The 24523-nt window shown below is 40.5% G+C and overlaps 1 protein-coding gene across 2 annotated transcripts in view; it reads right to left on the reverse strand.

The window, feature by feature from the left end:
* Positions 1–24523, reverse strand: part of arfgef1 (ADP-ribosylation factor guanine nucleotide-exchange factor 1 (brefeldin A-inhibited)) — a 327463-nt gene that overhangs the window by 172214 nt on the left and 130726 nt on the right. The window contains exons 8-13 of one of the 2 annotated variants that reach the window (XM_068031958.1): positions 24397–24504; positions 23791–23978; positions 16944–17077; positions 2117–2351; positions 1422–1521; positions 1180–1319 (exon numbers count right to left, since the gene is read on the reverse strand). In XM_068031958.1, the coding sequence (XP_067888059.1) occupies positions 1180–1319; positions 1422–1521; positions 2117–2351; positions 16944–17077; positions 23791–23978; positions 24397–24504 (905 nt within the window). The remainder of the gene's footprint in view (positions 1–1179; positions 1320–1421; positions 1522–2116; positions 2352–16943; positions 17078–23790; positions 23979–24396; positions 24505–24523) is intronic. The other variant, XM_068031959.1, reaches the window with a different exon arrangement.

Consider the following 24523-nt stretch of genomic DNA (forward strand, 5'->3'; position numbering starts at 1 on the left):
GAGTCCGGCCTCCTTTGTATCACCACTTCCCTCTATTCCACTGCCCCAGCACTGCTTTCAACTATATTGACCTTAAACTCTGGAAACTACACCTAAATCTTTCTTCTTTGCTAACTCTCCCACCATCCTGAAAAGTCTCCTCAAAACTTACTTCTAAACCATGCCACTGATAGCTCCCTTACCCTTTCTTTGTTTTCACCTCAGTGATACACCTTTGGTTGTTACATTAAATGCACCATATTAAGTTTTTGTTGTTACATTGAGCACAATGGAAATCTCCCCATGGAATATCAATTAGTCAGTAAAAAAAACTTCACAAAATGTTTACAGTCTACTACTAAACTTGTCAACTTGTTATTTGAACCTTTCGTCATAGAAATGCTTTAAATAAACAAACATGGCAATTATTTGGGGGAAAATGTTACCATGCGATACCTTTCTGTCTTTCCTAACATTTCTGCGCTGGTTCTTGAGCCAATCTCCTCAGTTCGGGAAGAATCTGATTTCTGGGGGGAGGCTTTGTACTGGCACACCTGCACCTGGTATATGATGCTTATGGAGAATCAAATAACCCGATAATATGCAATCTTTGCCATTACAGTAGGCTATTATCTATATTTCTCCATATTTAATTTCATATAGATGGAAGGAGTAAGCCTGTATAATTCAAAGCTGGTGATCTGTCGACACTTGGAGCAAAAGATCCACATCTAAGACTCCCATTACTTAGGCCCAAGGGGACTCAAGAGTTAAGTGTAAAAAGACCTTTGAATAGTTTATAAAGGAGATTTTAGGCACAATGGCTGATGCTTCCTTCAAACAAACAAGAACATGCTCTCAAGGGTGTTGAAGAAATTAGCATCATAGGTCCAAGCCAGGACCAATGAATGTGTCCAAAGGGCGCCAATCAATGTTGAAAATTGTATCTCCATATGCCAAAGGGAACTACACCAATTATGGTTGTCAAGTTCAGGCAAGTTTGCAAACACTGCTGTCAATCAGCTAGAAATTGTACCAGTGGAGTTCCCACTTGAATGTACAACTCAGAGCGAGCCAGGGCCAAGCTTACTCCAGTCAGCAGAAATTCTATTGAAGCTCATTTATATAATGTTTCTATATTCCACTGCCATGCAGTCACCATGAGTTTTATGTTTATATCAATAGAATGTTTCACAGTACCTGTACAGGTGTCATCCCCAGCTCATGACCACCCCGTCCTTGGGCTATCTTAGACAAGTCATTAACCAATCTTTCAAAGATGTTAGCAGCATTTAAGTCACAATCGTAATTTACATAAATGTCCACCACACTTTGAGCATCTGCAAGTTGAACCAAGATGAATTCAAATGATTAAAAAGTTTACATTAAATTCCGCAACAATATCAATGTCCAGAAAAATAAACAATTAAAAATAATCATACCTGCACATATTCGGGCCAGAGTCTGAATTACCATCCATTTGTGATCAAATGAACTTGTAGATGTCTCCAAAATATAAAGAAATATTTCCTTGAAGAATACCTAAAATAATAAAAGCATTCAAGGAAAATGTGAATATTTACATCAATCCAAAATGTGGCTAAATTGTTAGCGTCCTTCATATACTCTGCAATAATGTTAAGTGTTTTAATTCTGGACCTTGAAAGCAATTCAAAAATCAGATGCTATTAATGTAGGAGGATGTAAGTAGACAACCTGGATTATCTACACAATCAGTAATAATCGCAGCCTCAGCAGTGGGAAGAAGGATGAGAAAGGAAAATCATTGATTCCTGGCCATTCTCACTCAACTAATAACAGCCAGTTTTGCTGTAACTTGGCTAAGCTCCTTTAATTGGGCATCATGTGATACAAAAGATGAAGCAGAAGGGAAAAAAGGCAATAGCACCCTCAACAGCAGATGCAAATTTTCATATTCAACGACCCAGACAAAATTGGGGTAACCAAAACAGTTAAAATCCTACCTTGCTAATGTAGTTCATGTTATATGTTGCAATAGCTTGAACTAGGAGACATTTCTATGATAGTTTACAAAAATCACTAGGCATAAGAGTGTGTGCTGAGGTCAAACTGTTTGTCTACAGGGAGTTAAACTCATAATAACTTAATCCTTTACCTCAATCTGCATCTTAAGATGAGTCTTGAAGTTTGACAAGAGAGTGAGGAAGATGGAAAGTGACAACTCAAATACTTCTGGTACTGAAGAGACACCATTTTTTGATAATGCCACACAAAGATACTGTTTTATTGCATTGATGAACATCTCATTTGTTCGAAAGATTGGTCCAGCGTTTTGCAGAATCGATAGAAGAAGCTGCAGTGAAAGGATCTTTGACCGTAATTCGTGAGACCTAGAAGTAACGTTGGTAAAATTGAAATTAAGAACACTTGTCTTTTTGGAAGGTATGGACTGAAAATGGTAATGTCTTCAAATATGCATAAATTGACATTTTTAACATCACAATTTTAAATGCAACTGATGTTTAAAAAAGCAGCAATTAGAATCTTTCCATACAAAGCCAGATAAAAGCTATTCTTTGGAGTTTTAGTCCAAAACAAACCTGACGTCTACTGGTCCAGACTCTGTAAAACAATGCTTTCTCCAAAAAAAATCTTCTGGCAATATTGATCATATTCACAATCGACGCTAATTTCAGTTATCATAATTTCAATTTTTTTTTAAATTCATTCATGGGATGTAAAAGGGGTGGGGGAGTTGCATTACTGGTTAAGGAGAATATCACAGCTGAACTGCGGGAGGACACCTCGGAGGGGTCATGCAGCGAGGCAATATGGGTGGAGCTCAGGAATAGGAAGGGTGCAGTCACGATGTTGGGGGTTTTCTACAGGCCTCCCAACAGCCAGCGGGAGGTAGAGGAGCAGATATGTAGACACAGACTTTGGAAAGATGTAAAGGTAACAGGGTTGTAGTGGTGGGTGATTTTAACTTCCCCTATATTGACTGGGACTCACTTAGTGCTAGGGGCTTGGATGGGGCAGAATTTGTAAGGAGCATCCAGGAGGGCTTCTTGAAACAATATGTAGATAGTCCAACTAGGGATGGGGCCATACTGGACCTGGTATTGGGGAATGAGCCCGGCGAGGTGGTCGAAGTTTCAGGAGGGGAGCATTTCGGGAACAGTGACCATAATTCCATAAGTTTAAGGTACATGTGGATAAGGATAAGAGTAGTCCTCGGGTGAAAGTGCTAAATTGGGGGAATGCTAATTATAACAATATTAGGCAGGAACTGAAGAATTTAGATTGGGAGCGGCTGTTTGAGGGTAAATCAACATCTGACATGTGGGAGTCTTTCAAACGTCAGTTGATTAGAATCCAGGACCGGCATGTTCCTGTGAGGAAGAAGGATAAGTTTGGCAAGTTTCAGGAACCTTGAATAACGCGGGATATTGCGAGCCTAGTCAAAAAGAAAAGGGAAGCATTCATAAGGGCTGGAAGGCTAGGAACAGACGAGTCCCTTGAGGAATATAAAGACAGTAGGAAGGAACTTAAGCAAGGAGTCAGGAGGGCTTAAAGGGGTCATGAAAAGTCATTGGCAAACATGATTAAGGAAAATCCCAAGGCTTTTTATACGGATATAAAGAGCAAGAGGGTAACTAGGGAAAGGGTTGGCCCACTCAAGGACAGAGAAGGGAATCTATGTGTGGAGCCAGAGGAAATGGGCGAGGCACTAAATGAGTACTTGGCATCAGTATTGACCAAAGAGAAGGACTTGGTGGATGATGAGCCTAGGGAAGGGAGTGTAGATAGTCTCAGTCATCTCATTATCAAAAAGGAGGTGGTGTTGGGTGTCTTGCAAAGCATTAAGGTAGATAGGTCCCCAGAGCCTGATGGGATCTACACCAAGGCTCCTTAGACAGCACCTTCCAAACCCACGACCTCTCCCAACTAGAAGGACAAGGGCAGCAAATACATGGGAACACCGCCACCTGCAAGTTCCCCTCCAAGTCACACACTATCCTGACTTGGAACGATATTGCCGTTCCTTCACTGTCGCTGGGTCAAAATCCTGGAACTCCCTTCCTAACAGCACTGTGGGTATACCTACCCCAAATGGACTGCAGCGGTTCAAGAAGGCAGCTCACCACCACCTTCTCGAGGGCAATTAGGGATGGGCAATAAATGCTGGCCTGGCCAGTGTCGCCCACATCCAAAGAACAGTACAGCACAGGAACAGACCATTCGGCCCTCCAAGCCTGCGCCGATCTTGATGCCTGCCTAAACTAAAACCTTCTGCACTTCCGGGGACCGTATCCCTCTATTCCCATCCTGTTCATGTATTTGTCAAGATGCCACTTAAACGTCGCTATCGTACCTGCTTCCACCACCTCCCCCGGCAGCAAGTTCCAGGCACTCACCACCCTCTGTGTAAAGAACTTGACTCGCACATCCCCTCTAAACTTTGCCCCTCTCACCTTAAATCTATGTCCCCTAGTAACTGACTCTTCCAGCCTGGGAAAAAGCTTCTGACTATCCACTCTGTCCATGCCGCTCATAACTTTGTAAACCTCTATCATGTCGCCCCTCCACCTCCGTCGTTCCAGTGAAAACAATCCGTGTTTATCCAACCTCTCCTCATAGCTAATGCCCTCCAGGCCAGGCAACATCCTTGTAAACCTCTTCTGTACCCTCTCCAAAGCCTCTACATCCTTCTGGAAGTGTGGCAACCAGAACTGCACGCAATATTCTAAGTGTGGCCTAACTAAAGTTCTGTACAGCTGCAGCATGACTTGCCAATTTTTATACTCTATGCCCCGACCGATGAAGGCAAGCATGCCGTATGCCTTCTTGACTACCTTATCCACCTGCGTTGCCACTTTCAGTGACCTGTGGACCTGTACGCCCAGATCTCTCTGCCTGTCAATACTCCAAAGGGTTCTGCCATGTACTGTATACTTCCCACCTGCATTAGACCTTCCAAAATGCATTACCTCGCATTTGTCCGGATTAAACTCCATCTGCCATTTCTCCGCCCAAGTCTCCAACCGATCTGTATCCTGTGACAATCCTCATCACTATCCGCAAAGCCACCAACCTTTGTGTCGTCCGCAAACTTACTAATCAGACCAGCTACATTTTCCTCCAAATCATTTATATATACTACAAACAGCAAAGGTCCCAGCACTGATCCCTGCGGAACACCACTAGTCACATTCCTCCATTCAGAAAAGCACCCTTCCACTGCTACCCTCTGTCTTCTATGACTGAGCCAGTTCTACATCCATCTTGCCAGCTCACCTCTGATCCCGTGTGACTTCACCTTTTGTACCAGTCTGCCATGAGGGACCTTGTCAAAGGCTTTACTGAAGTCCATATAGATAACATCCACTGCCCTTCCTTCATCAATCATCTTTGTCACTTCCTCAAAAAACTCAATCAAATTAGTGAGACACGACCTCCCCTTCACAAAACTATGCTGCCTCTTGCTAATAAGTTTGTTTGTTTCCAAATGGGAGTAAATCCTGTCCCGAAGAATCCTCTCTAATAGTTTCCCTACCACTGACGTAAGGCTCACCGGCCTATAATTTCCTGGATTATCCTTACCACCCTTCTTAAACAAAGGAACAACATTGGCTATTCTCCAGTCCTCTGGGACCTCACCTGTAGCCAATGAGGATGCAAAGATTTCTGTCAAGGCCCCAGCAATTTCTTCCCTTGCCTCCCTCAGTATTCTGGAGTAGATCCCATCAGGCCCAGGGGACTTATCTACCTTAATGCTTTGCAAGACACCCAACACCTCCTCCTTTTTGATAATGAGATGACTGAGACTATTTACACTCCCTTCCCTAGGCTCATCATCCACCAAGTCCTTCTCCTTGGTGAATACTGATGCCAAGTACTCATTTATTACCTCGCCCATTTCCTCTGGCTCCACACGTAGATTCCCTTCTCTGTCCTTGAGTGGGCCAACCCTTTCCCTAGTTACCCTCTTGCTCTTTATATCCGTATAAAAAGCCTTGGGATTTTCCTTAATCCTGTTTGCCAATGACTTTTCATGACCCCTTTTAGCCCTCCTGACTCCTTGCTTAAGTTCCTTCCTACTGTCTTTATATTCCTCAAGGGATTCGTCTGTTCCTAGCCTTCCAGCCCTTACGAATGCTTCCATTTTCTTTTTGACTAGGCTCACAATATCCCACGTTATCCAAGGTTCCCGAAACTTGCCAAACTTATCCTTCTTCCTCACCGGAACATGCCGGTCCTGGATTCTAATCAACTGACGTTTGAAAGACTCCCACATGTCAGATGTTGATTGACCCTCAAACAGCCGCCCCCAATCTAAATTCTTCAGTTCCTGCCTAATGTTGTTATAATTAGCCTTCCCCCAATTTAGCACTTTCACCCGAGGACTACTCTTATCCTTGTCCACATGTAGCTTAAAACTTATGGAATTATGGTCACTGTTCCCGAAATGCTCCCTGACTGTAACTTCGACCACCTGGCCGGGCTCATTCCCAATACCAGGTCCAGTACGGCCCCATCCCTAGTTGGACTATCTACATATTGTTTCAAGAAGCCCTCCTGGATGCTCCTTACAAATTCTGCCCCATCCAAGCCCCTAGCACGAAGTGAGTCCCAGTCAATATAGGGGAAGTTAAAATCACACACCACTACAGGATAGTCCTGTGTTGTAGCTTCACCAGGTTGACACCTCATTTTGAGGTATGCCTGATGCTGCTCCTGGAATGTTTTACTATTTCTGTCTTTTCAGCTTTAATTTTTGCCGCAACTGAAGAAAAACTAACAGTTATTTCTTCTGGTCTGAAGGTATTGGACAAAATAATCTACTGTAGTTACAGCACAAGTCGTCATTCGGTCCATAATGTTTGTGCAGCTCTTCATTAAAGCAATCCAAAACTAACTCCACTGCCCACTTCTCTCCCCCTAACCCTGCATCTAATTGTGCTTTAAATAGTCATTAAAATTTCCACTAAAATATAGTCTCTATCTCAACTACCATACTGAGATAAAGTATTCCATCTTCCAACAACTCACTGCCTAAAAACATTTCTGCTAACCTCTTTTCTCAATCTCTGACAATTTTATTTTAAATACTCAGAGGAAATGCATTTATCAAAGCCTTTCATAACTTTAAAAACCTTCATTAAATAACCTCTTAGCTTTCTCTGCTCTAGTGGAAAAAGAAAATAAAGCCTTTATGTTTTTAACATCGTTATGATGTCCCAAACACTTTACAGCAAATGAATTAAATAATGAAAAGTCTAACCAGTCTTGTTATCTAGACAAATGCAGCAGTCAATTTGGATACAGCTCTCAAAAAGCATCGAGATAAATAATCGGTTAATTTGATTTTAGTGTTCTTGGTTGAGGGAAAATGCTGGCCAGGACACCGGAAGAGTTCTGAATAGCATGGAGGACTTTTTCTTACATCCACTTCAACAGGCACACTTGGCTTTGGTCTAATATTTCATTCAAGAGAAGCCACCTTAAAAAATGTAGCAAGTCCCTTAGTCCTGTGGCAAAGCACCAGCCTAGATTATGTACTCAAATTCTGACTCAGAGGCGAGAATGCTACCACTGAGTAAAGGCTGACATCAATTTCTTAAGCAAAAGCAAAATACTGCAGATGCAAGAAATCTGAAATAGAAACAGAAAATGCTGGAAATGATCAACAGATCTGGCAGCATCTGGGGAGACAGAAAGAGCTAATGTTTCAGCTCAATGTCCCTTCATCAGAGCTGGGAAAAGTTAGCAATTTAATAGGTTTTTAGTATGTCAAATGGGGGAGGGTGGAAAAAGAACAGAAGAAAACATCAATGATAGGGCAGAAGATGGGAAACATTAAATGACAAAGAAAAGAATTAGTGGGGCAGAACCAAAGGGAGTAATATTGGGGCAAGTAGAGAGACAAAAGATATGTCCAGAGATGTGTATAGCAGAACAACTGCCTTCCAAAAGCAAAGCAAGAGAAAAGAAGTTTAAGGCCAAAACGTGCAAAGAAAAGGGAACAAAGGTCTGAAATTGTTGAACTCAATATGGAGTCCAGAAGGCTGTAAAAGGTGCTTAACTGAAAGATGAGGTGCTGGTCTTCAAGCTTGCATTGAGCTTCATTGGAACACTGCAGAGATGTCAATGTGAGAGCCAGGTGGAGAATTAAAGTGGCAGGTAACCAGAAGCTCGAGGCCATGCTTGCAGAATGAATAGGGGTATTCCTTGAAGCTTTCTCTCAATCTGCATTTGGTCTGCAGGTACTTATTTCAATGTAATATATGGTATCCGCTGCTCACAATGTGATCTGGTCTACAGTGAGGAGACCAAACACAAATTGGGTAACCACTTTGCGGAACACCTCCACTCAGTCTGCAACCATGACCCCAAACTTCTGGTGGCCTGTCATTTTAATTCTCCACCTTTCTCTCATGCTGACATCTCTGTCCTCAGCCTCCTGCAATGTTGCAATGAATCTCAATGCAAACTCGAGGAAGGGCACCTCATCTCTCGATTATTCACATTACAGCCTCCTGGACTCAACAGAGTTCAACAATTTCAAACCATAATCTCTACTCCATTTTGTTTCCTTTTCTTTGCATGGTTTGGTCTTGATCTTGGTTTTCTTTCTAATGGCAGCTGTTCATTATTCTGCCATTCACACCTTCTCTGGAGACATGTTTTGTCTCTTTACTTGTCCCATTAACACTCCTTTTGGCCCTGCACCACCAACTCTCATCATTTAATGTCTCCCTTCTTCCACCCTATTTCAGACCTTCCCTTTTGTTCTTTTTCCACCCTCCCCCATTTGATTTACTTAAAACCTATTACATTTCCACCTTTCCCCAAGTCTGGTGAAAGGCCATCAACCTGAAATGTTAATTCTGCTTTTCTCTTTGCACAGATGCTGCCAGACTTGCCGAGTATTTCCAGCATTTCTTGGGTATCTGCTTGTAACTAGTTCCCTATTGCTGGCAGAATCCTGGTGAATTTATACTTTACATGCCTGGATGTCCTTTCTATAATGTGACACCCATAACTCTACGCTGTACTCTCTGCTCTCACCAACGTTTGTACAAATGTATTACTTCTCTACTTATAGTACATTACCATATTTATAAAACCAAAAATGGTGTTGCAGTTTTTATGGTCTTTACCTGCAATTCCACTTTCAAATGGAATGTAGAAGCCAGAAGGAGGAAAAGTAAAGATTAGAAAAGATAGGATCGATTAAGCTAAAAAGTATAAATATAGTTTAAAATAAAATCAAAAAAGACAAGTAAGAGGGAAGTAAATAAAAATGTTTAATTTTCAAAAATGAAAATAATGCCAGTTCTGAAGAAGGGTCACAGACCTGAAATGTTAACTCTGTTTCTCTCTACACAGATGCTACCAGACCTGCTGAGTATTTCCGGCACTTTCTGTTCTCATTTCAGAGTTCTGGCACCTGCAGTATTTTGTTCTTATTTTAGGCCATATTGAAGTATTATTTTGTTGCCATTGCATCTAATACCATGCCAAGACTTCTTCAGCAGCACCTCCTAAATCTGTGACCTCTACCTAGAAAACAAGAGCAGCAGAAGCAAGTGAACACCATCTGTAACCTGAGGCTGTCCAAAACTCTGCTGCCTGTCCTAACTCACACCAAGTCCTGTTCACCCATTACCCCTATGCGCACGGATCTACTTGGCTCTTGGCCAAGTGACGCCTTGATTTTAAAATTATAATTTTCAAATCCCTCTACGGCCTCTTCTCTTCTCATCTCGATAATCTCAGCCAACTCTATAACCTTCCAAGATCTCTGTGCTCTTCTAATTCTGGCCTTTTGAGCAGCCTGAGTTTAATCCCTCCATCACTGGCAGCCATGCCTTCAGCTGCCAAGGCCCTAAGCTCTGGAATTCTCTCCTAAACTTCCCTGCCTCTCTTTCCTCCATAAAACCTACCTCTTTGACCAAGCTTTTGATCATCTGCCTCAATATCACATGTAGCTCAGTGTCAAAACTTTGTTTGATAATGCTCCTGTGCAGCACCTTGGGATGTTTTACAATGTTAAAGATGCTATATAAATGCAAGTTGATGTCATCACTTCCAAGATTCCTTCCAAGTCACACAGATCCCAACTTGGAAATATACTGTCATTCCTTCCTCATCCCTGGGTTTAAACTTCTGAAACTCTCCACTTAACAGCACTGTGGGAGCACCTTCACTATACAGACTGCAGCAGTTCAAGAAGGTAGCTCACCACCACCTTCTCATGGGCAACTAGGGTTGGGCAATAAATGTTGGCCTTGCTAGCAACACCCATATTCCAAGAACGAACGTAAATAAAAACAGTTGGAAGCGTAGACTGTGCATGTATTCCATGTTCCTATGATCGGTGTACTTAATCTTTGTCAACCAATTTAATTAAACAGCATTTTTTTTCTTTCAATGTTCTCAAAGTGAGAGTGGATGCAAATTTAATGGTCTGAATTTACTGAATGGTGATCATTTTTCCCAATTCCTCGATGCAGTTGCATTATGGTTTTGCTGACCCCTGACTCTGACATGTATCTACAGCATGAGGGAAGTGCAGTACTTTGCAGTTACTCAAGGTCCGTATCAAGCAAATTGTATACTTCAACTATAATTAGTAGCGTAATGGGTCTGTATTGATTTCTCCTCTAACATACAAATACACATCACATATTCCTCTTGTGACGATCAACCCACTCAGAAGCAGAGCCTCAAGTAAATACAGATCTGATTATGCAGGATAAAAAAAAGACGGAAACATTGGAGAAAAGCGAACCAAGGTATCCGCCCCTACTAAAAAGTACACTTGTGGGTGATGAGAAAAATTGTGTTTGTTACACAGCCCTCCCACCATGGCTGAATTGCTTGCCTTCACTCATTACTGATATTAGACAAAGAATGGCTATGTGAATAAAGAACTGAAGAATTAGGTTTAACTTTGGATCTTTGATGTCTTTGCTACAGCTGGTTCATAGCTGATTTTTTCAGTTCTGGAAATGACCTTTAACTAACTAGAGCATGCTATACTCAAAGTGTGGGTCATTCACAGACCAGAGAAAAAGATATTATTGTTTTCTACTATTGCAGTATTCAAAGTGAACAATCAATTAAGGATGTAGATTATGTTGTATAATCAACTACTCTACTGATGAATCCTGGACCATGTAACTAGTGCCCATTCAACAGTACTCCAGACCATTTGTGTTTTATATTTGCGAAAGTAATAAAATCTAAGCAATCAAACAGAAATTGGATGCAGGTGTACTATTTTACTGGTGATTGAAGGACAAAGCCAAGAGAAAAAAATCAGCAACTTTTGTCTATCTGCAACTCAGCTTAATAATGACACAGAACATAGATCACAGAAACAAGCCATTTAGCCCAACTGGCCCATGCTGGAAGACTCAATTGTTGTAATTGAGATTCAATCATACCATTCGCATTTTCAGATGAACCTCCAATGATTTTTTTAAAAACAGTATACTGCAATATGGAATGAGCCTTATAGACTAGTAAGTTCTCAGATTTGATTTCTGGTTTGTGTTGAGTTTGCTGATGTCAAACAGATTTGTAGTGGTGGGGAAAAGAAAAGAACCAACGTTCACTATTTAGTGATATACTGGAAAGCAGACATCAGGTGAAGCCTACAGTCATGAAAAACTGTCAACTGGGGGACGTCCAGCAAAGAAAGTGCATTTATCGTTATTTATGCATAAATCGAACAGCGAAGTCTGGCAAGCACACGCACACAGTTAAATGTGAAAATCCCGAAGCTGGTATTTGAAATGCGCTGTCCCTCTGTAAGCTGCGCAAAAGTAGCATCTCGCAATCTGGTTCCCCGTTCAAACGTACTAAATGTGAAGTTCTTGTACTGACTTTGTAGATACGGACTAAATTCACCACAAATGATTTGAGCTTGTCCATTCCAGTCTAAGTACCCTTTTAATGGTGTGGTAAGTCTTAATTACTGCCAATAAAAAGCTCTCTGGCACTGAAAATTAACTTTTATAACTGTGGATTGTCATTCTTTCAGCTTTTTTTTTTATCTTTTCCTTTGTCACTTTTTGTACCTGATTTGACACTAAATTCACTTTTCATTCATGGGATGTGAGAATCGCTGGCAAGGCTAGCATTTATTCCCATCCCTAACTGCCCTCGAGAATGTGGTGGTGAGCCTCTTCTTGAACCACTGCAGTAGGATTGACTTCAGTGGAGAGTTTTCCGCTTGATTCCCACTGAACAACAAAGAACAAAGAACAGTACAGCACAGGAACAGGCCATTCGGCCCTCCAAGCCTGCGCCGATCTTGATGCCTGCCTAAACTAAAACCTTCTGCACTTCCGGGGCCCATATCCCTCTAGTCCCTTCCTATTCAAGTATTTGTCAAGATGTCTCTTAAACGTCGCTATCGTATCTGCTTCCACCACCTCCCCTGGCAGCAAGTTCCAGGCACTCACCACCCTCTGTGTAAAGAACTTACCTCGCACATCCCCTCTAAACTTTGCCCCTCGCACCTTAAACCTACGTCCCCTAGTAACTGACTCGTCCACCCTGGGAAAAAGCTTCTGACTATCCACTCTGTCCATGCCGCTCATAACTTTGTAAACCTCTATCATGTCGCCCCTCCACCTCCGTCGTTCCAGTGAAAACAATCCGAGTTTTTCCAACCTCTCCTCATAGCTAATGCCCTCCAGACCAGGCAACATCCTGGTAAACCTCCTCTGTACCCTCTCCAAAGCCTCTACGTCCTTCTGGTAGTGTGGCCTAACTAAAGTTCTGTACAGCTGCAACATGACTTGCCAATTTTTATACTCTATGCCCCGACCGATGAAGGCAAGCATGCCGTAAGCCTTCTTGACTACCTTATCCACCTGCGTTGCCACTTTCAGTGACCTGTGGACTTGTACGCCCAGATCTCTCTGCCTGTCAATACCTCTAAGGGTTCTGCCATTTACTGTATACCTCCCACCTGCATTAGACCTTCCAAAATGCATTACCTTATATTTGTCCAGATTAAACTCCATCTGCCATTTCTCCGCCCAAGTCTCCAACCCATCTATATCCTGCTGTATCCTCTGACAATCCTCATCATTATCCGCAACTCCACCAACCTCTGTGTCGTCCGCAAACTTACGAATCAGACCAGCTCCTTTTTCCTCCAAATCATTTATATATACTACAAACAGCAAAGGTCCCAGCACTGATCCCTGCGGAACACTAGTCACATCCCTCCATTCAGAAAAACACCCATCCACTGATACCCTCTGTCTTCTATGACCGAGCCAGTTCTGTATCCATCTTGCCAGCTCACCTCTGATCCCGTGTGACTTCACCTTTTGTACCAGTCTACCATGAGGGACCTTGTCAAAGGCTTTACTGAAGTCCATATAGATAACATCCACTGACTTCAATTTTGCTGGGGCTCCTTGAATGACACACTCACAAATGCTGCTCTGATGTCACTCTCATCTCGCCTCTCGAATTCAGCTCTTTTGTCCATGTTTGTAATGAGTCTGGAGCCAATTGGCCCAGGCGGAACCAAAACTTAGCATCAACGAGCAGCTTATTGGTGACCAAGTGCCACTGGATAGCACCGAAGATGACATCTTTCATAACTTTGCTCATGATTGACAGTTCGGCTGAGTCGGGTAATCGACCACATTGGATTTGTCCTGCTACTTGCGGATATGACATACCTGGGCAATTTTCCACAGTAGTGGGTTAATGTCAGTGTTGTAGCTGTAGTGGAACAGCTTGGCTCGGGGCATGGCTAGTTCTGGAGCATATTTTCAGTACTGCAGCTGAGCTAGAGTCATAGAGAGAGATACAGCACTGAAGCAGGCCCTTCGGCCCACCGAGCCTGTGCCGACCAACAACCACCCATTTATACTAATCCTACATTAATCCCATATTCCCTATCACCTACCTACACTAGGGGCAATTTACAATGGTGAATTTACCTATCAACCTGCAGGTCTTTGGCTGTGGGAGGAAACTGGAGCACCTGGCAGAAACCCAGGCAGTCACAGGGAGAACTTGCAAACTCCGCACAGGCAGTACCCAGAACCGAACCCGGGTTGCTGGAGCTGTGAGGCGGTGGTGCTGACCACTGTGCCGCCTCTTGTTGTCAGATGTTATCAGAATCGATAGCTTTTGCTATGTCCAACTATTCTAGCTTACACTTCCTGGTTCAGACTGTGCTGCTTATTAACCATTCTTCAATTTGAAAGGTTAAGGTGATACACAATTTCATTCCCTCTTCACAAGTCTCAGATGCCCTGCAGAAGGCACTCAGCTGTTTGACTGACAGCAAATTGCCCTGTAAAGCTCCACAGAAAGTCAATGGGCAAGTGCAATTCCAACAAAATACTGGCTCTATCTGTGCACCGCTCAGAGCAAAATTTGGTCTATTATATAAAATGAATTGCCTTATGCATGAATTATTTAGCTCAATGTTAATCATTTTTGCAAAAGATTGAGTAGAAATTCAAAGATTTTCTACAGTCGTTCCAAAAATACATATAATGACAACCATTCATTTATTTCATTAGTGATGCTAATACTCAAAATTTCCAGGCTTCCTGGAATATACACTTAGCTATCGAAAGGTGGCTCAACTACAAGATTAAATAAACAAAATTGCCTAGCTTGCCAAACTAGATAGAAAGCTGCGCTTAAAATGTCAAAAAAGCCAACATGCAATTTTTAAAAAGTAAAACTTAACAGCTATGAAGCCTATCTACAGCCATACTGTGAATATTCAGCTAAGTTGCAGTGCGACAGTTAAGTTTGGCTGCAGTTGATGGATTAAAATCATTACCATTGGAGAAACAAAGCACAAAACATCATCCGCCCACCCTTGCAGAAACTAAACACTTTGCTCTATCAATACCTAAGTAAGCACTTTTGTAATTTGAAAGAAGTCGAAATCCCGAAAGTAAAATGAGTAATACTTAGCTTAGCAACACACTCATCCAGAGCTGTGAGGATAAATTAAACTTTGCCTATATTAATTTGTTTTCCTTTAAACAAGAATCTAATCTATTTACACTGATGAATTCAGGAAATAGGTGCTCACAGGCTTATTAGTTTGTGAGCAGTTATTCAGTCCCAGCACTGATTCAGTACTAAAAGACACATTAATCATTTAAATAGCATTTAGCACTGATGCATAATACATAGTATCAGCATTGAGAGTAATTATGCAACACAGCCATCAAAACTTCATTTATTTTTCTGACACACATACATGCAAATGCCTATATAGCCAGAGGCAGTCCAAGCTACTTTAATTTTCACAGGAGCTTTTCATAATTGTATTGAATTTTGCAGAATTTGCATAAACCTTGCTAATATAACCCTCAACCCACAGAATATTTTTATGATGTCTATTTGGAACATTGTGAAATTATGTAGAAGTGGAAAACAGACTTTCTGAAGTTTCTTAGAAAAGGACATTTTTCAAGGGTCTGAAGGATTGATACCCTCAATTGACAACAGTTGGACATTAAACAGCTTTTAAAGCAATGTGCCATGGAGCTTAAAACTAACCATATGAAAAAAATACATGCACATCAGGATTAGAATGTCACTGTAGCTCAAGAAAAATAAGTATGCACTTGCAAATACACACATAACCTGTATGGTATAAATCATATTCTACAAATACAATAGTTACCCAAGAACATAAGAAATATGAGCAGTAGTCCATTTGGCCCTTCGAGCACGCTCCAGCATTCAATAAAATCATGGCTGATCTACCTCAACTTTACCTTCCCGCACTATCCCCATATCCCTCAACTCCCTTAATGCCCAAAAATCTAATCAACATCTGTCTTGAATACACTCAAGGACTGAGAGTCCACAGCTTTCTGGGGTAGAGAATTCCCAGGATTCCCAACCCTTTGAGTGAAGAAACTTCTTCTCATCACAGTCCTAAATGGCCAAATGCTGACTCAAGACGTGGGCTCATGTTCTAAACTCCCCAATCAGGGGAAAACATTTTCTCAGCAGCTATCCTGTCAAGCCCCTTAAGAATTTTCTATGTTTCAATTAGATCACCTCTTATTCTTCTAAATTCCAGGGAATATAGGCCTAGTCTGCTCAATCTGTACTCACAAGACAATCCCCTCATCTCAGGAACCAGTCTAGCAAGCCTTCGTTGCACTCCGTCGAGGGCAAATATTTCCTTGTTTAGGTAAGGAGACCAGAATTGCACACAGTACTCCAGGCGTGGCCTCACCAATGCCCTGTATAATTGTAGTAAGACTTTTTCAATCTTATACTCCAACCCCTTTATAACAAAAGCTAGCATACCATTTGCCTTCTAAATTGCTTACTGTATCAACATGTTAACTTTCTGTGATTCATGTACAAGGATAGCCAGGTCCCTCTGAATGCAAACATTTCCCAATCTCTCACCATTCAAGAAATATTCTGTTTTTTAATTTTTCCTATCAAAGTGTTCAACTTTACTTTTCCGCTTATTGTATTCTATCTGCTATGTTTGGATCCTTCTTGTCTCTATTCCTTTCTATGCAAACTTTAAATATTAGCAGTGATGGTGAATGGATGCTGACACGTTATTCATGACAGAGCAGTCACAACGATTATACAAGTTTGGAAAAAAAAAGACTGGGTAAGACTTTACACAGGAACTGAATAATGAGATTGATAACCTTGCAATACAGCATTATATTGTAACTGCAGACAGGTACCATTGTGTTACTGCTACTAGGAATTGGTGATTCTATTGCTTTTAATTCTCCATATTTGTATAAACCATTCTTTCCTGATCTAAAATGCAATACAAGTAGCCTATTGGGAAAAATATATTTGAAGGACAACCTGAACTACATAAAACTGTTAAAAATTAGTTGAAGAAATATTTCAATGGTTTTTGTTTCAAAACAGTATATTCTTCATCAGAGCCTACTCATGAACCTAACCTCTGCACTTACTTTGGATCTGGAGGACCATCAGAAAGTGGCTTCATAGAAAGTTTACATAATGATCGAAAGACCAGAAAAGCATCCTTCTGCAAAATGTGAGAAAACTTAGCACTGGAAGGACCTCCTGCAGTGATTCCACATTCCTACAAATAAAGAAAAACCATAACAGTATTACATCATTTGTTGTTTTAGCAAGTCTTTTCTGCTCCACAGCTTCATAAATACATTAAGTTATTAAATTTCTTGAAAAGGAAGGTTTGGGGAATACTTTCTGTACAAAAGTTGCACATACTCAGTAATACAAATCACAACATCTACTATTAAAAGATATTCTTGTTATTGTACATGCACGTCAAGATCTTGGTGTAATATAAATGAAGCATTTTTGTCTGAGGTGTGCATCATTGGCACCTTTCCTTTTATTTGGGTTCAAAACTAAATTTAAGAAAAATCTTCCGCTGCTATAAGTCAGGTTATGAATACACAATGCAACTACAAGTAGCTGTTATGAAGCTAATGGGGCAGCAGCTACTTGTAGTGCATCACATCAATATATTTAAATGACCAAGCTGTCCAATTCATATCTACTAATTCAAAAAAGGTCCAAGCCCAAGATATTGCCTATCTTTGTATACTGCAAATAGCGACCAATCTGATATATTTCATAGTGATTCATGCTTTGTTCAAATATATCTTCAAAAAAACTGTGACGGGCATAAGTATGTGATTTTCCCTCAGTTGGGTGACAGCCAAGGCAGCTTACAGCCAGCAGAGAGACTGAGCTGGTTCTGATTTTGTCATAGCATTTCTTCACATGCGCAACTGCGTTTCAACGATCAATTTTATGTTAGAAGACACCAGAAGACAAGAGTTTTTGTAATTTTAATGTTTCTAGAAAGATAGTAAAGATTATAAATTGCTGTAGAGAGTAAATTAGCACAGCTCATTTACCTATTTAATGTTAAATAAAATATGTTTGCGGATTTATATATTCTGATCCTTGGGTTGATATACCAATAATGTGGACAAGAGCAGAGACTACAGGAAGGATGAGCAAATTGACCACAGCACCATGGTAGAAGAAGCCATTCAAGTCAGGGAAGTAAAAAGGAATGTAGTAGCGATAGGGAATAGAGACTGTTCTCTGCAACCGAAAGCGAGGATCCCAATGGCTGTGTTGTCTTCCCAATGCCAGGGGTCAGGGGTAGAGAGGAACTTGGAGAAGGAGGGGGAGCGATCCAGTTGTCGTGGTCCACATAGGTACCAACAACATAGGTAGGACGAAGAACAAGGTTCTGATGACAGAGTATGAGCAGCTGGGGGCTAAATTATAAAGCAGAACCACAGAGGTAATAATCTCTGGATTATTAGCTGAACCACGAGTAAATTACATAGGGTCAATAAGATCACAGAGCTGAATACATGGCTCAAAGTTTGCCATGGGAGAAAAGGTTTCAATTCATGGTGCACTGGCACCAGTACTGGAGAAAGAGGGAGCTGTTCCATTGGAACGGGCTTCATTTGAACCGTGCTGGGACACGTTACCTGATGAATCAAATAATTAGGGCTGCCATTAGGGCTTTAAACTAGTTAATGGGAGAGTTCAATTGAGGCGAAATTTAGAAAGTTAAAGAAAAAGGACAAGGCAATCGTGCAGGGTAATGATAATCAGAGTGGGACAGGCAGGGGCAAAGCACACACACAAAAGCGTGCACTAGCAAATAGGCTCAGAGTAAGAAAAATGGTTAAAAAAAAATTATTTGAATGCATGCAGCATTTGTAATAAGATCGATGGATTGATGGCACAAATGGAAATAAATGGGTATGATCTGATAGCCATTAGAGACATGACTGCACAATACCAAAGGTTGAGAACTGAATATTCAGGGGTACTTGACATTTTGGAAGGATAGGTAGAAAGGAAAATGTGGTGTTTTATGATCCTGTAGTTTTTTTTTCTGGGAAGTATGCAGTGTGCCTTTAAGGCTGTAACAGGATCAGTACTGCTTTAAGGCAACAAGCTCCAGAGACTGAGTCAAAGAATGCATTCTCATTGCCGCTGGATACAGCCAGCTTCAAATGTGCATTCTTGTTGTTGTAGGATACAGCCACTCAGAGACTGAGGATCGAGAGATACATTGTTGCCAAAAGACGTTTGAAACTAGCTGAAAAACTGGCAAATGGGACATAGTTAACAGACACAGAGACAGCTGGATCAGAATGAACAGAACAGAGATTGCTGATAATTTAAACTGAAGGAAGGGAAGTTAGACTGTGACCATCTTTTATACCTAAAAAGTTCTAAACTCAATTTGATTCATTAAAAAGTGTTTGCAAGTTAATTGCTGAATTCATCGCAGGAGAAAAAAGCATCACTTCAACTGCTGAACTAGACTACAGACTGTTCTACTGTTGAAGAACCTTTCCCCCCCCCATCGGACGCTGTGAGGACTTCAAGCAATCTTGGACTGTTGCACATTGGAAGATTCCACTTCAGCAGGAGCATAAATCTGCAAGGACACTATTTTTTTCTATTTTAAATGTTATTCATATCTTAGTAATGTTTAAGAATTTATATTTTCTAATTAAATAGTTAATGTGTTGATCTAAAAAGACACCTGGTTTGGTTAGTCTCATTCGGGGGTTAATAGATGGTACAATTTGGCTGGGTCTTTCTTTAATTTGGCAAGTTTAAAATGATATGTTAGGTGATCTGTGGAGGGGCAAGACTGAATCAACAGTGCGTTTCTCCCACCACAATCAGAATCATATATTTTCATTGGGGGCTTTGTCTTGAGCGGTCGGTCGTAACAGGTGAGGCAGCTCTGTTAATAAAGGATGCTATCAGTACAATAGTGAGAAATTATCTTGGCTTGTAAGACCAAGATGTAGAATCAGTTTGAATGGAGATAAAAAATAGCAATGGAAAGACGTCACTGGTGGGAGTAGTCCACTGGCCCCCAACAGTAGCTATATTGTAGGACAGAGTATAAATCAAGAAATAATGGGGCCTTGTAAGAAAGATGCTGTAATAATCGTGATCAACTATAGATTGGACAATCAAATTGGCAAAGGTAGCTTGAGGATGAGCTCATAGAGGGTATTCAGGACAATTTCTTATAACACATTGTGGAAGCAATCAGGGAACAGGTTATTTTATATCTGATAATATGTAATGACACAAGATTAATTAATGGTCTCATAGTAAAGAATCCTCCAGGGAAGAGTGATCATAACATGCTGAATTTCACATTCAGTTTGAGGGTGAGAAACTTGGGTCTGAAACTAATGTCTTAAGCTTAAACAAAGGCAATTACAAAGGTACGAAGACAGAGCTGGCTGAAGTAAACTGGGAAAATAAGACGGGGTAGATAAGAGGCTGCAGATATTTAAAGAGATATTTCAAAACTCTCAAAGATATTCCATTGAGAAAGAAAAACTCTACGAGAAGAATGAATCATCCCTGGCTAACAAAAGAAGTTAAGGTTGGTATCAAATAGAAAGAAAAGGCATACAATGTACTGAAGATTAGGAGAATTTTAGAAACCAGCAAAGGATAACTTAAAAAAGGGAGAAAATAGATTGAGAGTAAACTAGCAAGAAATATAAAAACAGATAGTATAAGAGCTTCTACAAGTATACAAAAAAAATTAGTTAAAGTAAATTTTGACCCCTTATAGGATGAGAATGCGGAATTAATAATGGGAAACAAGGAAATGACAGAAACTTTGAACAAATATTTTATATCTGTCTTCATGGTAGAAGACACAAACATCCTAAAAGTAGTAGACAAAGGGCCAAGGGGAGGGTGGAAATAAAAACAATCATGGCTGACAAGTCCCCTAGACCTGATGATCTGCATCTTGGGGTCTGAAAAAAAAATAGGTGCATATAGCAGATGCATTGGTTGCAATCTTCCAAAATTCCCAAATTCCCTAAATCCAAGGAAAGTCCCAGAGGATTGGAAAATCGCAAATGTAATGCCCCTATCCAAGAAAGGAGGGAGACAGAAAGCAAGAAACTATAGATCAATTGGCCGAACATCTGTCATTGGGAAAATGCTGGAATCCATCAAGGAACTAGTAGCAGGACATTTTAAATCATTCGTACAATCAAATAAGAGTCAAACATGGCATTATGAAAGGGAAATCATGTTTCACAAATTTATGAGAGTTTTTTGAGGATGTAATGAACAGGGTGAATAAAGGAACCAGCAGATGTAGTGTATTTGGATTTCCAAAAAGCATTCGATAAGGTGCCACATAAAAGGTTATTGCACAAGGTAAAACACTGCAGTGTTGGGGGTAATATATGAGCATGGTTACAGGATTAGCTAATAGAAAATGAAGAATCAGGATAAGCGAGGCATTTTCAAGTTGGCAAACTGTAACTAATGGGGTGCCAGAGGGATCAATCAGTCCTGGGGTCTCAACTATTCACAATCTATATTAATAACTTGGATGAAGGGACTGAGTGTATTATAGCCAAATTTGCTGACAATACAAAGATAGGTCGGAAAGTAAGTTGTGAGGACACAAAGCATCTGCAAAGGGATATAGATAGGTTAAGTGAGTGGCAACAAATTAGCAGATAGAGTATAATGTGGGAAAATGTGAGGCTATCCACTTTGGTAGGAAGATTAGAAAAGCAAAATATTATTTAAATAAAGAGAGACTACAGAATGCTGTAATATAGAGGGATCTGGGTTTCCTCGTACGAGACAAAAGTTAGAGTGCAGGTACAGCAAGTAATTAGGAAGGCAAATGAAATGTTGGCCTTCGTTGCAAGGGGGACAGAGTATAAAAAGTAGGGAAGTCTTGCTACAACTGTACACAGCATTGGTGAGACCACAACTGATGCACTGTGTACAGTTTTGATCTCTTTATTTAAGGAAAGAATATACTTACAACGGAGGCAGTTCAGAAAAGGTTCACTAGATTGATTCCTGAGATGAATGGGTTGTCTCATAAGAAAAAGCCGAGCAGGTTGGGCCTATACTCGTTGGCGTTTAGAAGAATGAGAGGCGATCTTATTGGAAAATAAAAGATTCTGAGAGGGTTTGACTGGATAAACGCTGAGAGGATGCTTCCCCTCATGGGAAAATCTAGAACTAGGGGACACAGTTTCAGAATAAGGGACCTCCCATTTAAGACAGAGATGAGGAGGAATTTCTTCTCTCAGAGGGTCGTGAAGCTTTGGAATTCTCTACCCAGAGAGCTGTGGAGGCTGTCACTGAATTTATTCAAGGCTGGGATAGACAATATTTTTTTAACTATAGGGGAGTCAAGAGTTATGGGGAATGTGGAGGAAAGTGGAGTTCAGGCAAAGATCAGATCAGCCATTATCTTACTGAATGACAGATCAGGCCCAAGGGGCCCTATGACCTACCCCTGCTCCTATTTATGCTCTTTTGTTCTTTTCTACCTACCGAAGATGAGGACACCATGTGAAAACATGTGATTTGGTCTCGTCAGCAGTAATACAGTGACAAATGATCTCTGTTCAATCACTGAGTCCTCTACATTTATCTAGATACCAGGCAGACACCCTGTTTGTAGTGAACTTGAAGTCTACGTAAAGGGGTGAATCCAAGTATAGATAGTGTAAAAATCCCAAATCAAAATGCCAGCAAACTTGCGTCTCCATTCCCAATACCCACCCACCAACAGCAACTCTCGTAATCTGCTTTTCCCCAAAGCAGACTAACCGATTTTTGTGCAAACTATTCTTTAGGGTGGGCATAGAGCTGATTCAGGATGGAAAGCCTATACAGTGAATTTCATATGAATTTTTTTCCATCGAAAGTGAACTTGATTTTTAAAATAATGTACTGTTAAGGTTAATTAATGTTTATTACTAAGTATGCAAAACTATTACCAACCAAATGTATACTTAATTATGATTCAATTAAAAGGGTTTTTTCTAGCTCCATTAATATAACTAAACATATTCATGTCTTGTTGAAAGATGTTGCACGTTAGCAGATTGAAGGGGAAGCTTGATGCAGGCATGAGACAGAGGGGAATAGAGGGATTACGGAGGCAGAATGGAAAGATGCAATTCAAATGGTAGCAGGTTCATGTGGGATATTAACACTGGACAGAATAGCCAGTTTCCGTACTGTAAATTCTATATAATTTTGGTCACTAGAATTTATTGCAAACACGTGTTTTTAATTATCTATTACATCAAAAGAAGTCTATATGTCTGGCACTTGCCTTCAACAAATGGAGCAGTCTTTAAATACAATTCAAAGCCAGTCTTCCTAAACTGGTAGTCACAATGAAAAGTTACTTAATTGGATGCAGCATTCTGATTCATCTATTTTGGTAATTTCTAATACACAACACACATTAGCTATTCAGAGATAAAGACAGGTGGATTTTTCTAGCTCAATGATCTGTTAGATGCATACAAATTCAGGTTCAAGAACTAATTCTATGCTCCATTTGTAACGAGTCTTTCGAACGGCCTCCATCATTACTCTAAATAAACCCCAAAGTGTTAGCTGGCAATAAATCTTAAGACTTGCTAACACAGTAAATCCAAAAGTGTTTTAAAATTGGAAGTTCCTCAGTTAATTTTAACATATCAACTGACTAGTGATTTAGTTGTGACAATTAGTGAATGTCTAAATGCAGAAGTGAATCGGTTTGGCTACTGGAAAACCAGACTGCATAAAATCAGCAGGATGACTGACTTTATAAAATCAGAAAATCTATTTTCTAGCACTGATTTAAAAATGATACTCCATTCATAATAACTACCAAAAGACAAGACCCAATAATAATCTGGCCTAAAAAAATACCCAAAAATAAAGTGAAGGGTAAATCTAATCTCTTTTATTTGGCATCACCTGAGTATCACTGGATGAAACTGACAATCTGTCATCAGTCAGTGATGGGGTATATGACACAGAGATTGGAGTCCCTGGAATTCCATTAGAATGAACATTGTCTGTGTCATTGACTGCAAGAGCTTCATCTCCTAGAGTGCCAGTAGTACTTTCAGAACAACCATTCCCACCTGGCTTTTCTTCTGAATCTGGAAAATAACATTTCAGTTGAACACTTCACAAAACAAGACTTTGAAGGCATCACTTTGAAGAAAATGCAGTTCAGTAAAATTTAATAAGTGAGCAATGACAGCTATGGTACTAAATTACAAATAACGTACATTTAACTTCAAAAATTGGACATCCATATAAAGATTTCAAACATGCTAAAATAATAATTTAAAGCTATTCTAAATATTGCAAGTAACTACAAATAGGCTTCCAAAAAGAATCAATAAACTAAACTCCAACTAACAGTCAAGTTCAGCAAATACAAGTTCATCGTTTGAAGGCACTGGGCTGCCGCCTATCACTCAAATCTGTGGATGAGTTTCAGGCTCAGATTGTTTTTTTAAAATATCTTTTTGAAGGAGGGGGGGTCTGAAAAACTGGCACTGCCTCACCCACCTTCAACTGCACTTTTTACTGGCCAATCACAGCAGCACTGAGGATGGTAGTGGGGAGGTCCACAGCCCACATCGTCCCATCCTCCCAGATGCGTGGTAGGGATAGGTCCTTTAAAGGGAGGAAGAAA

Source organism: Heterodontus francisci, chromosome 5 (assembly GCF_036365525.1).
Source record: "Heterodontus francisci isolate sHetFra1 chromosome 5, sHetFra1.hap1, whole genome shotgun sequence".
In the NCBI taxonomy this organism is placed as follows: domain Eukaryota; kingdom Metazoa; phylum Chordata; class Chondrichthyes; order Heterodontiformes; family Heterodontidae; genus Heterodontus; species Heterodontus francisci.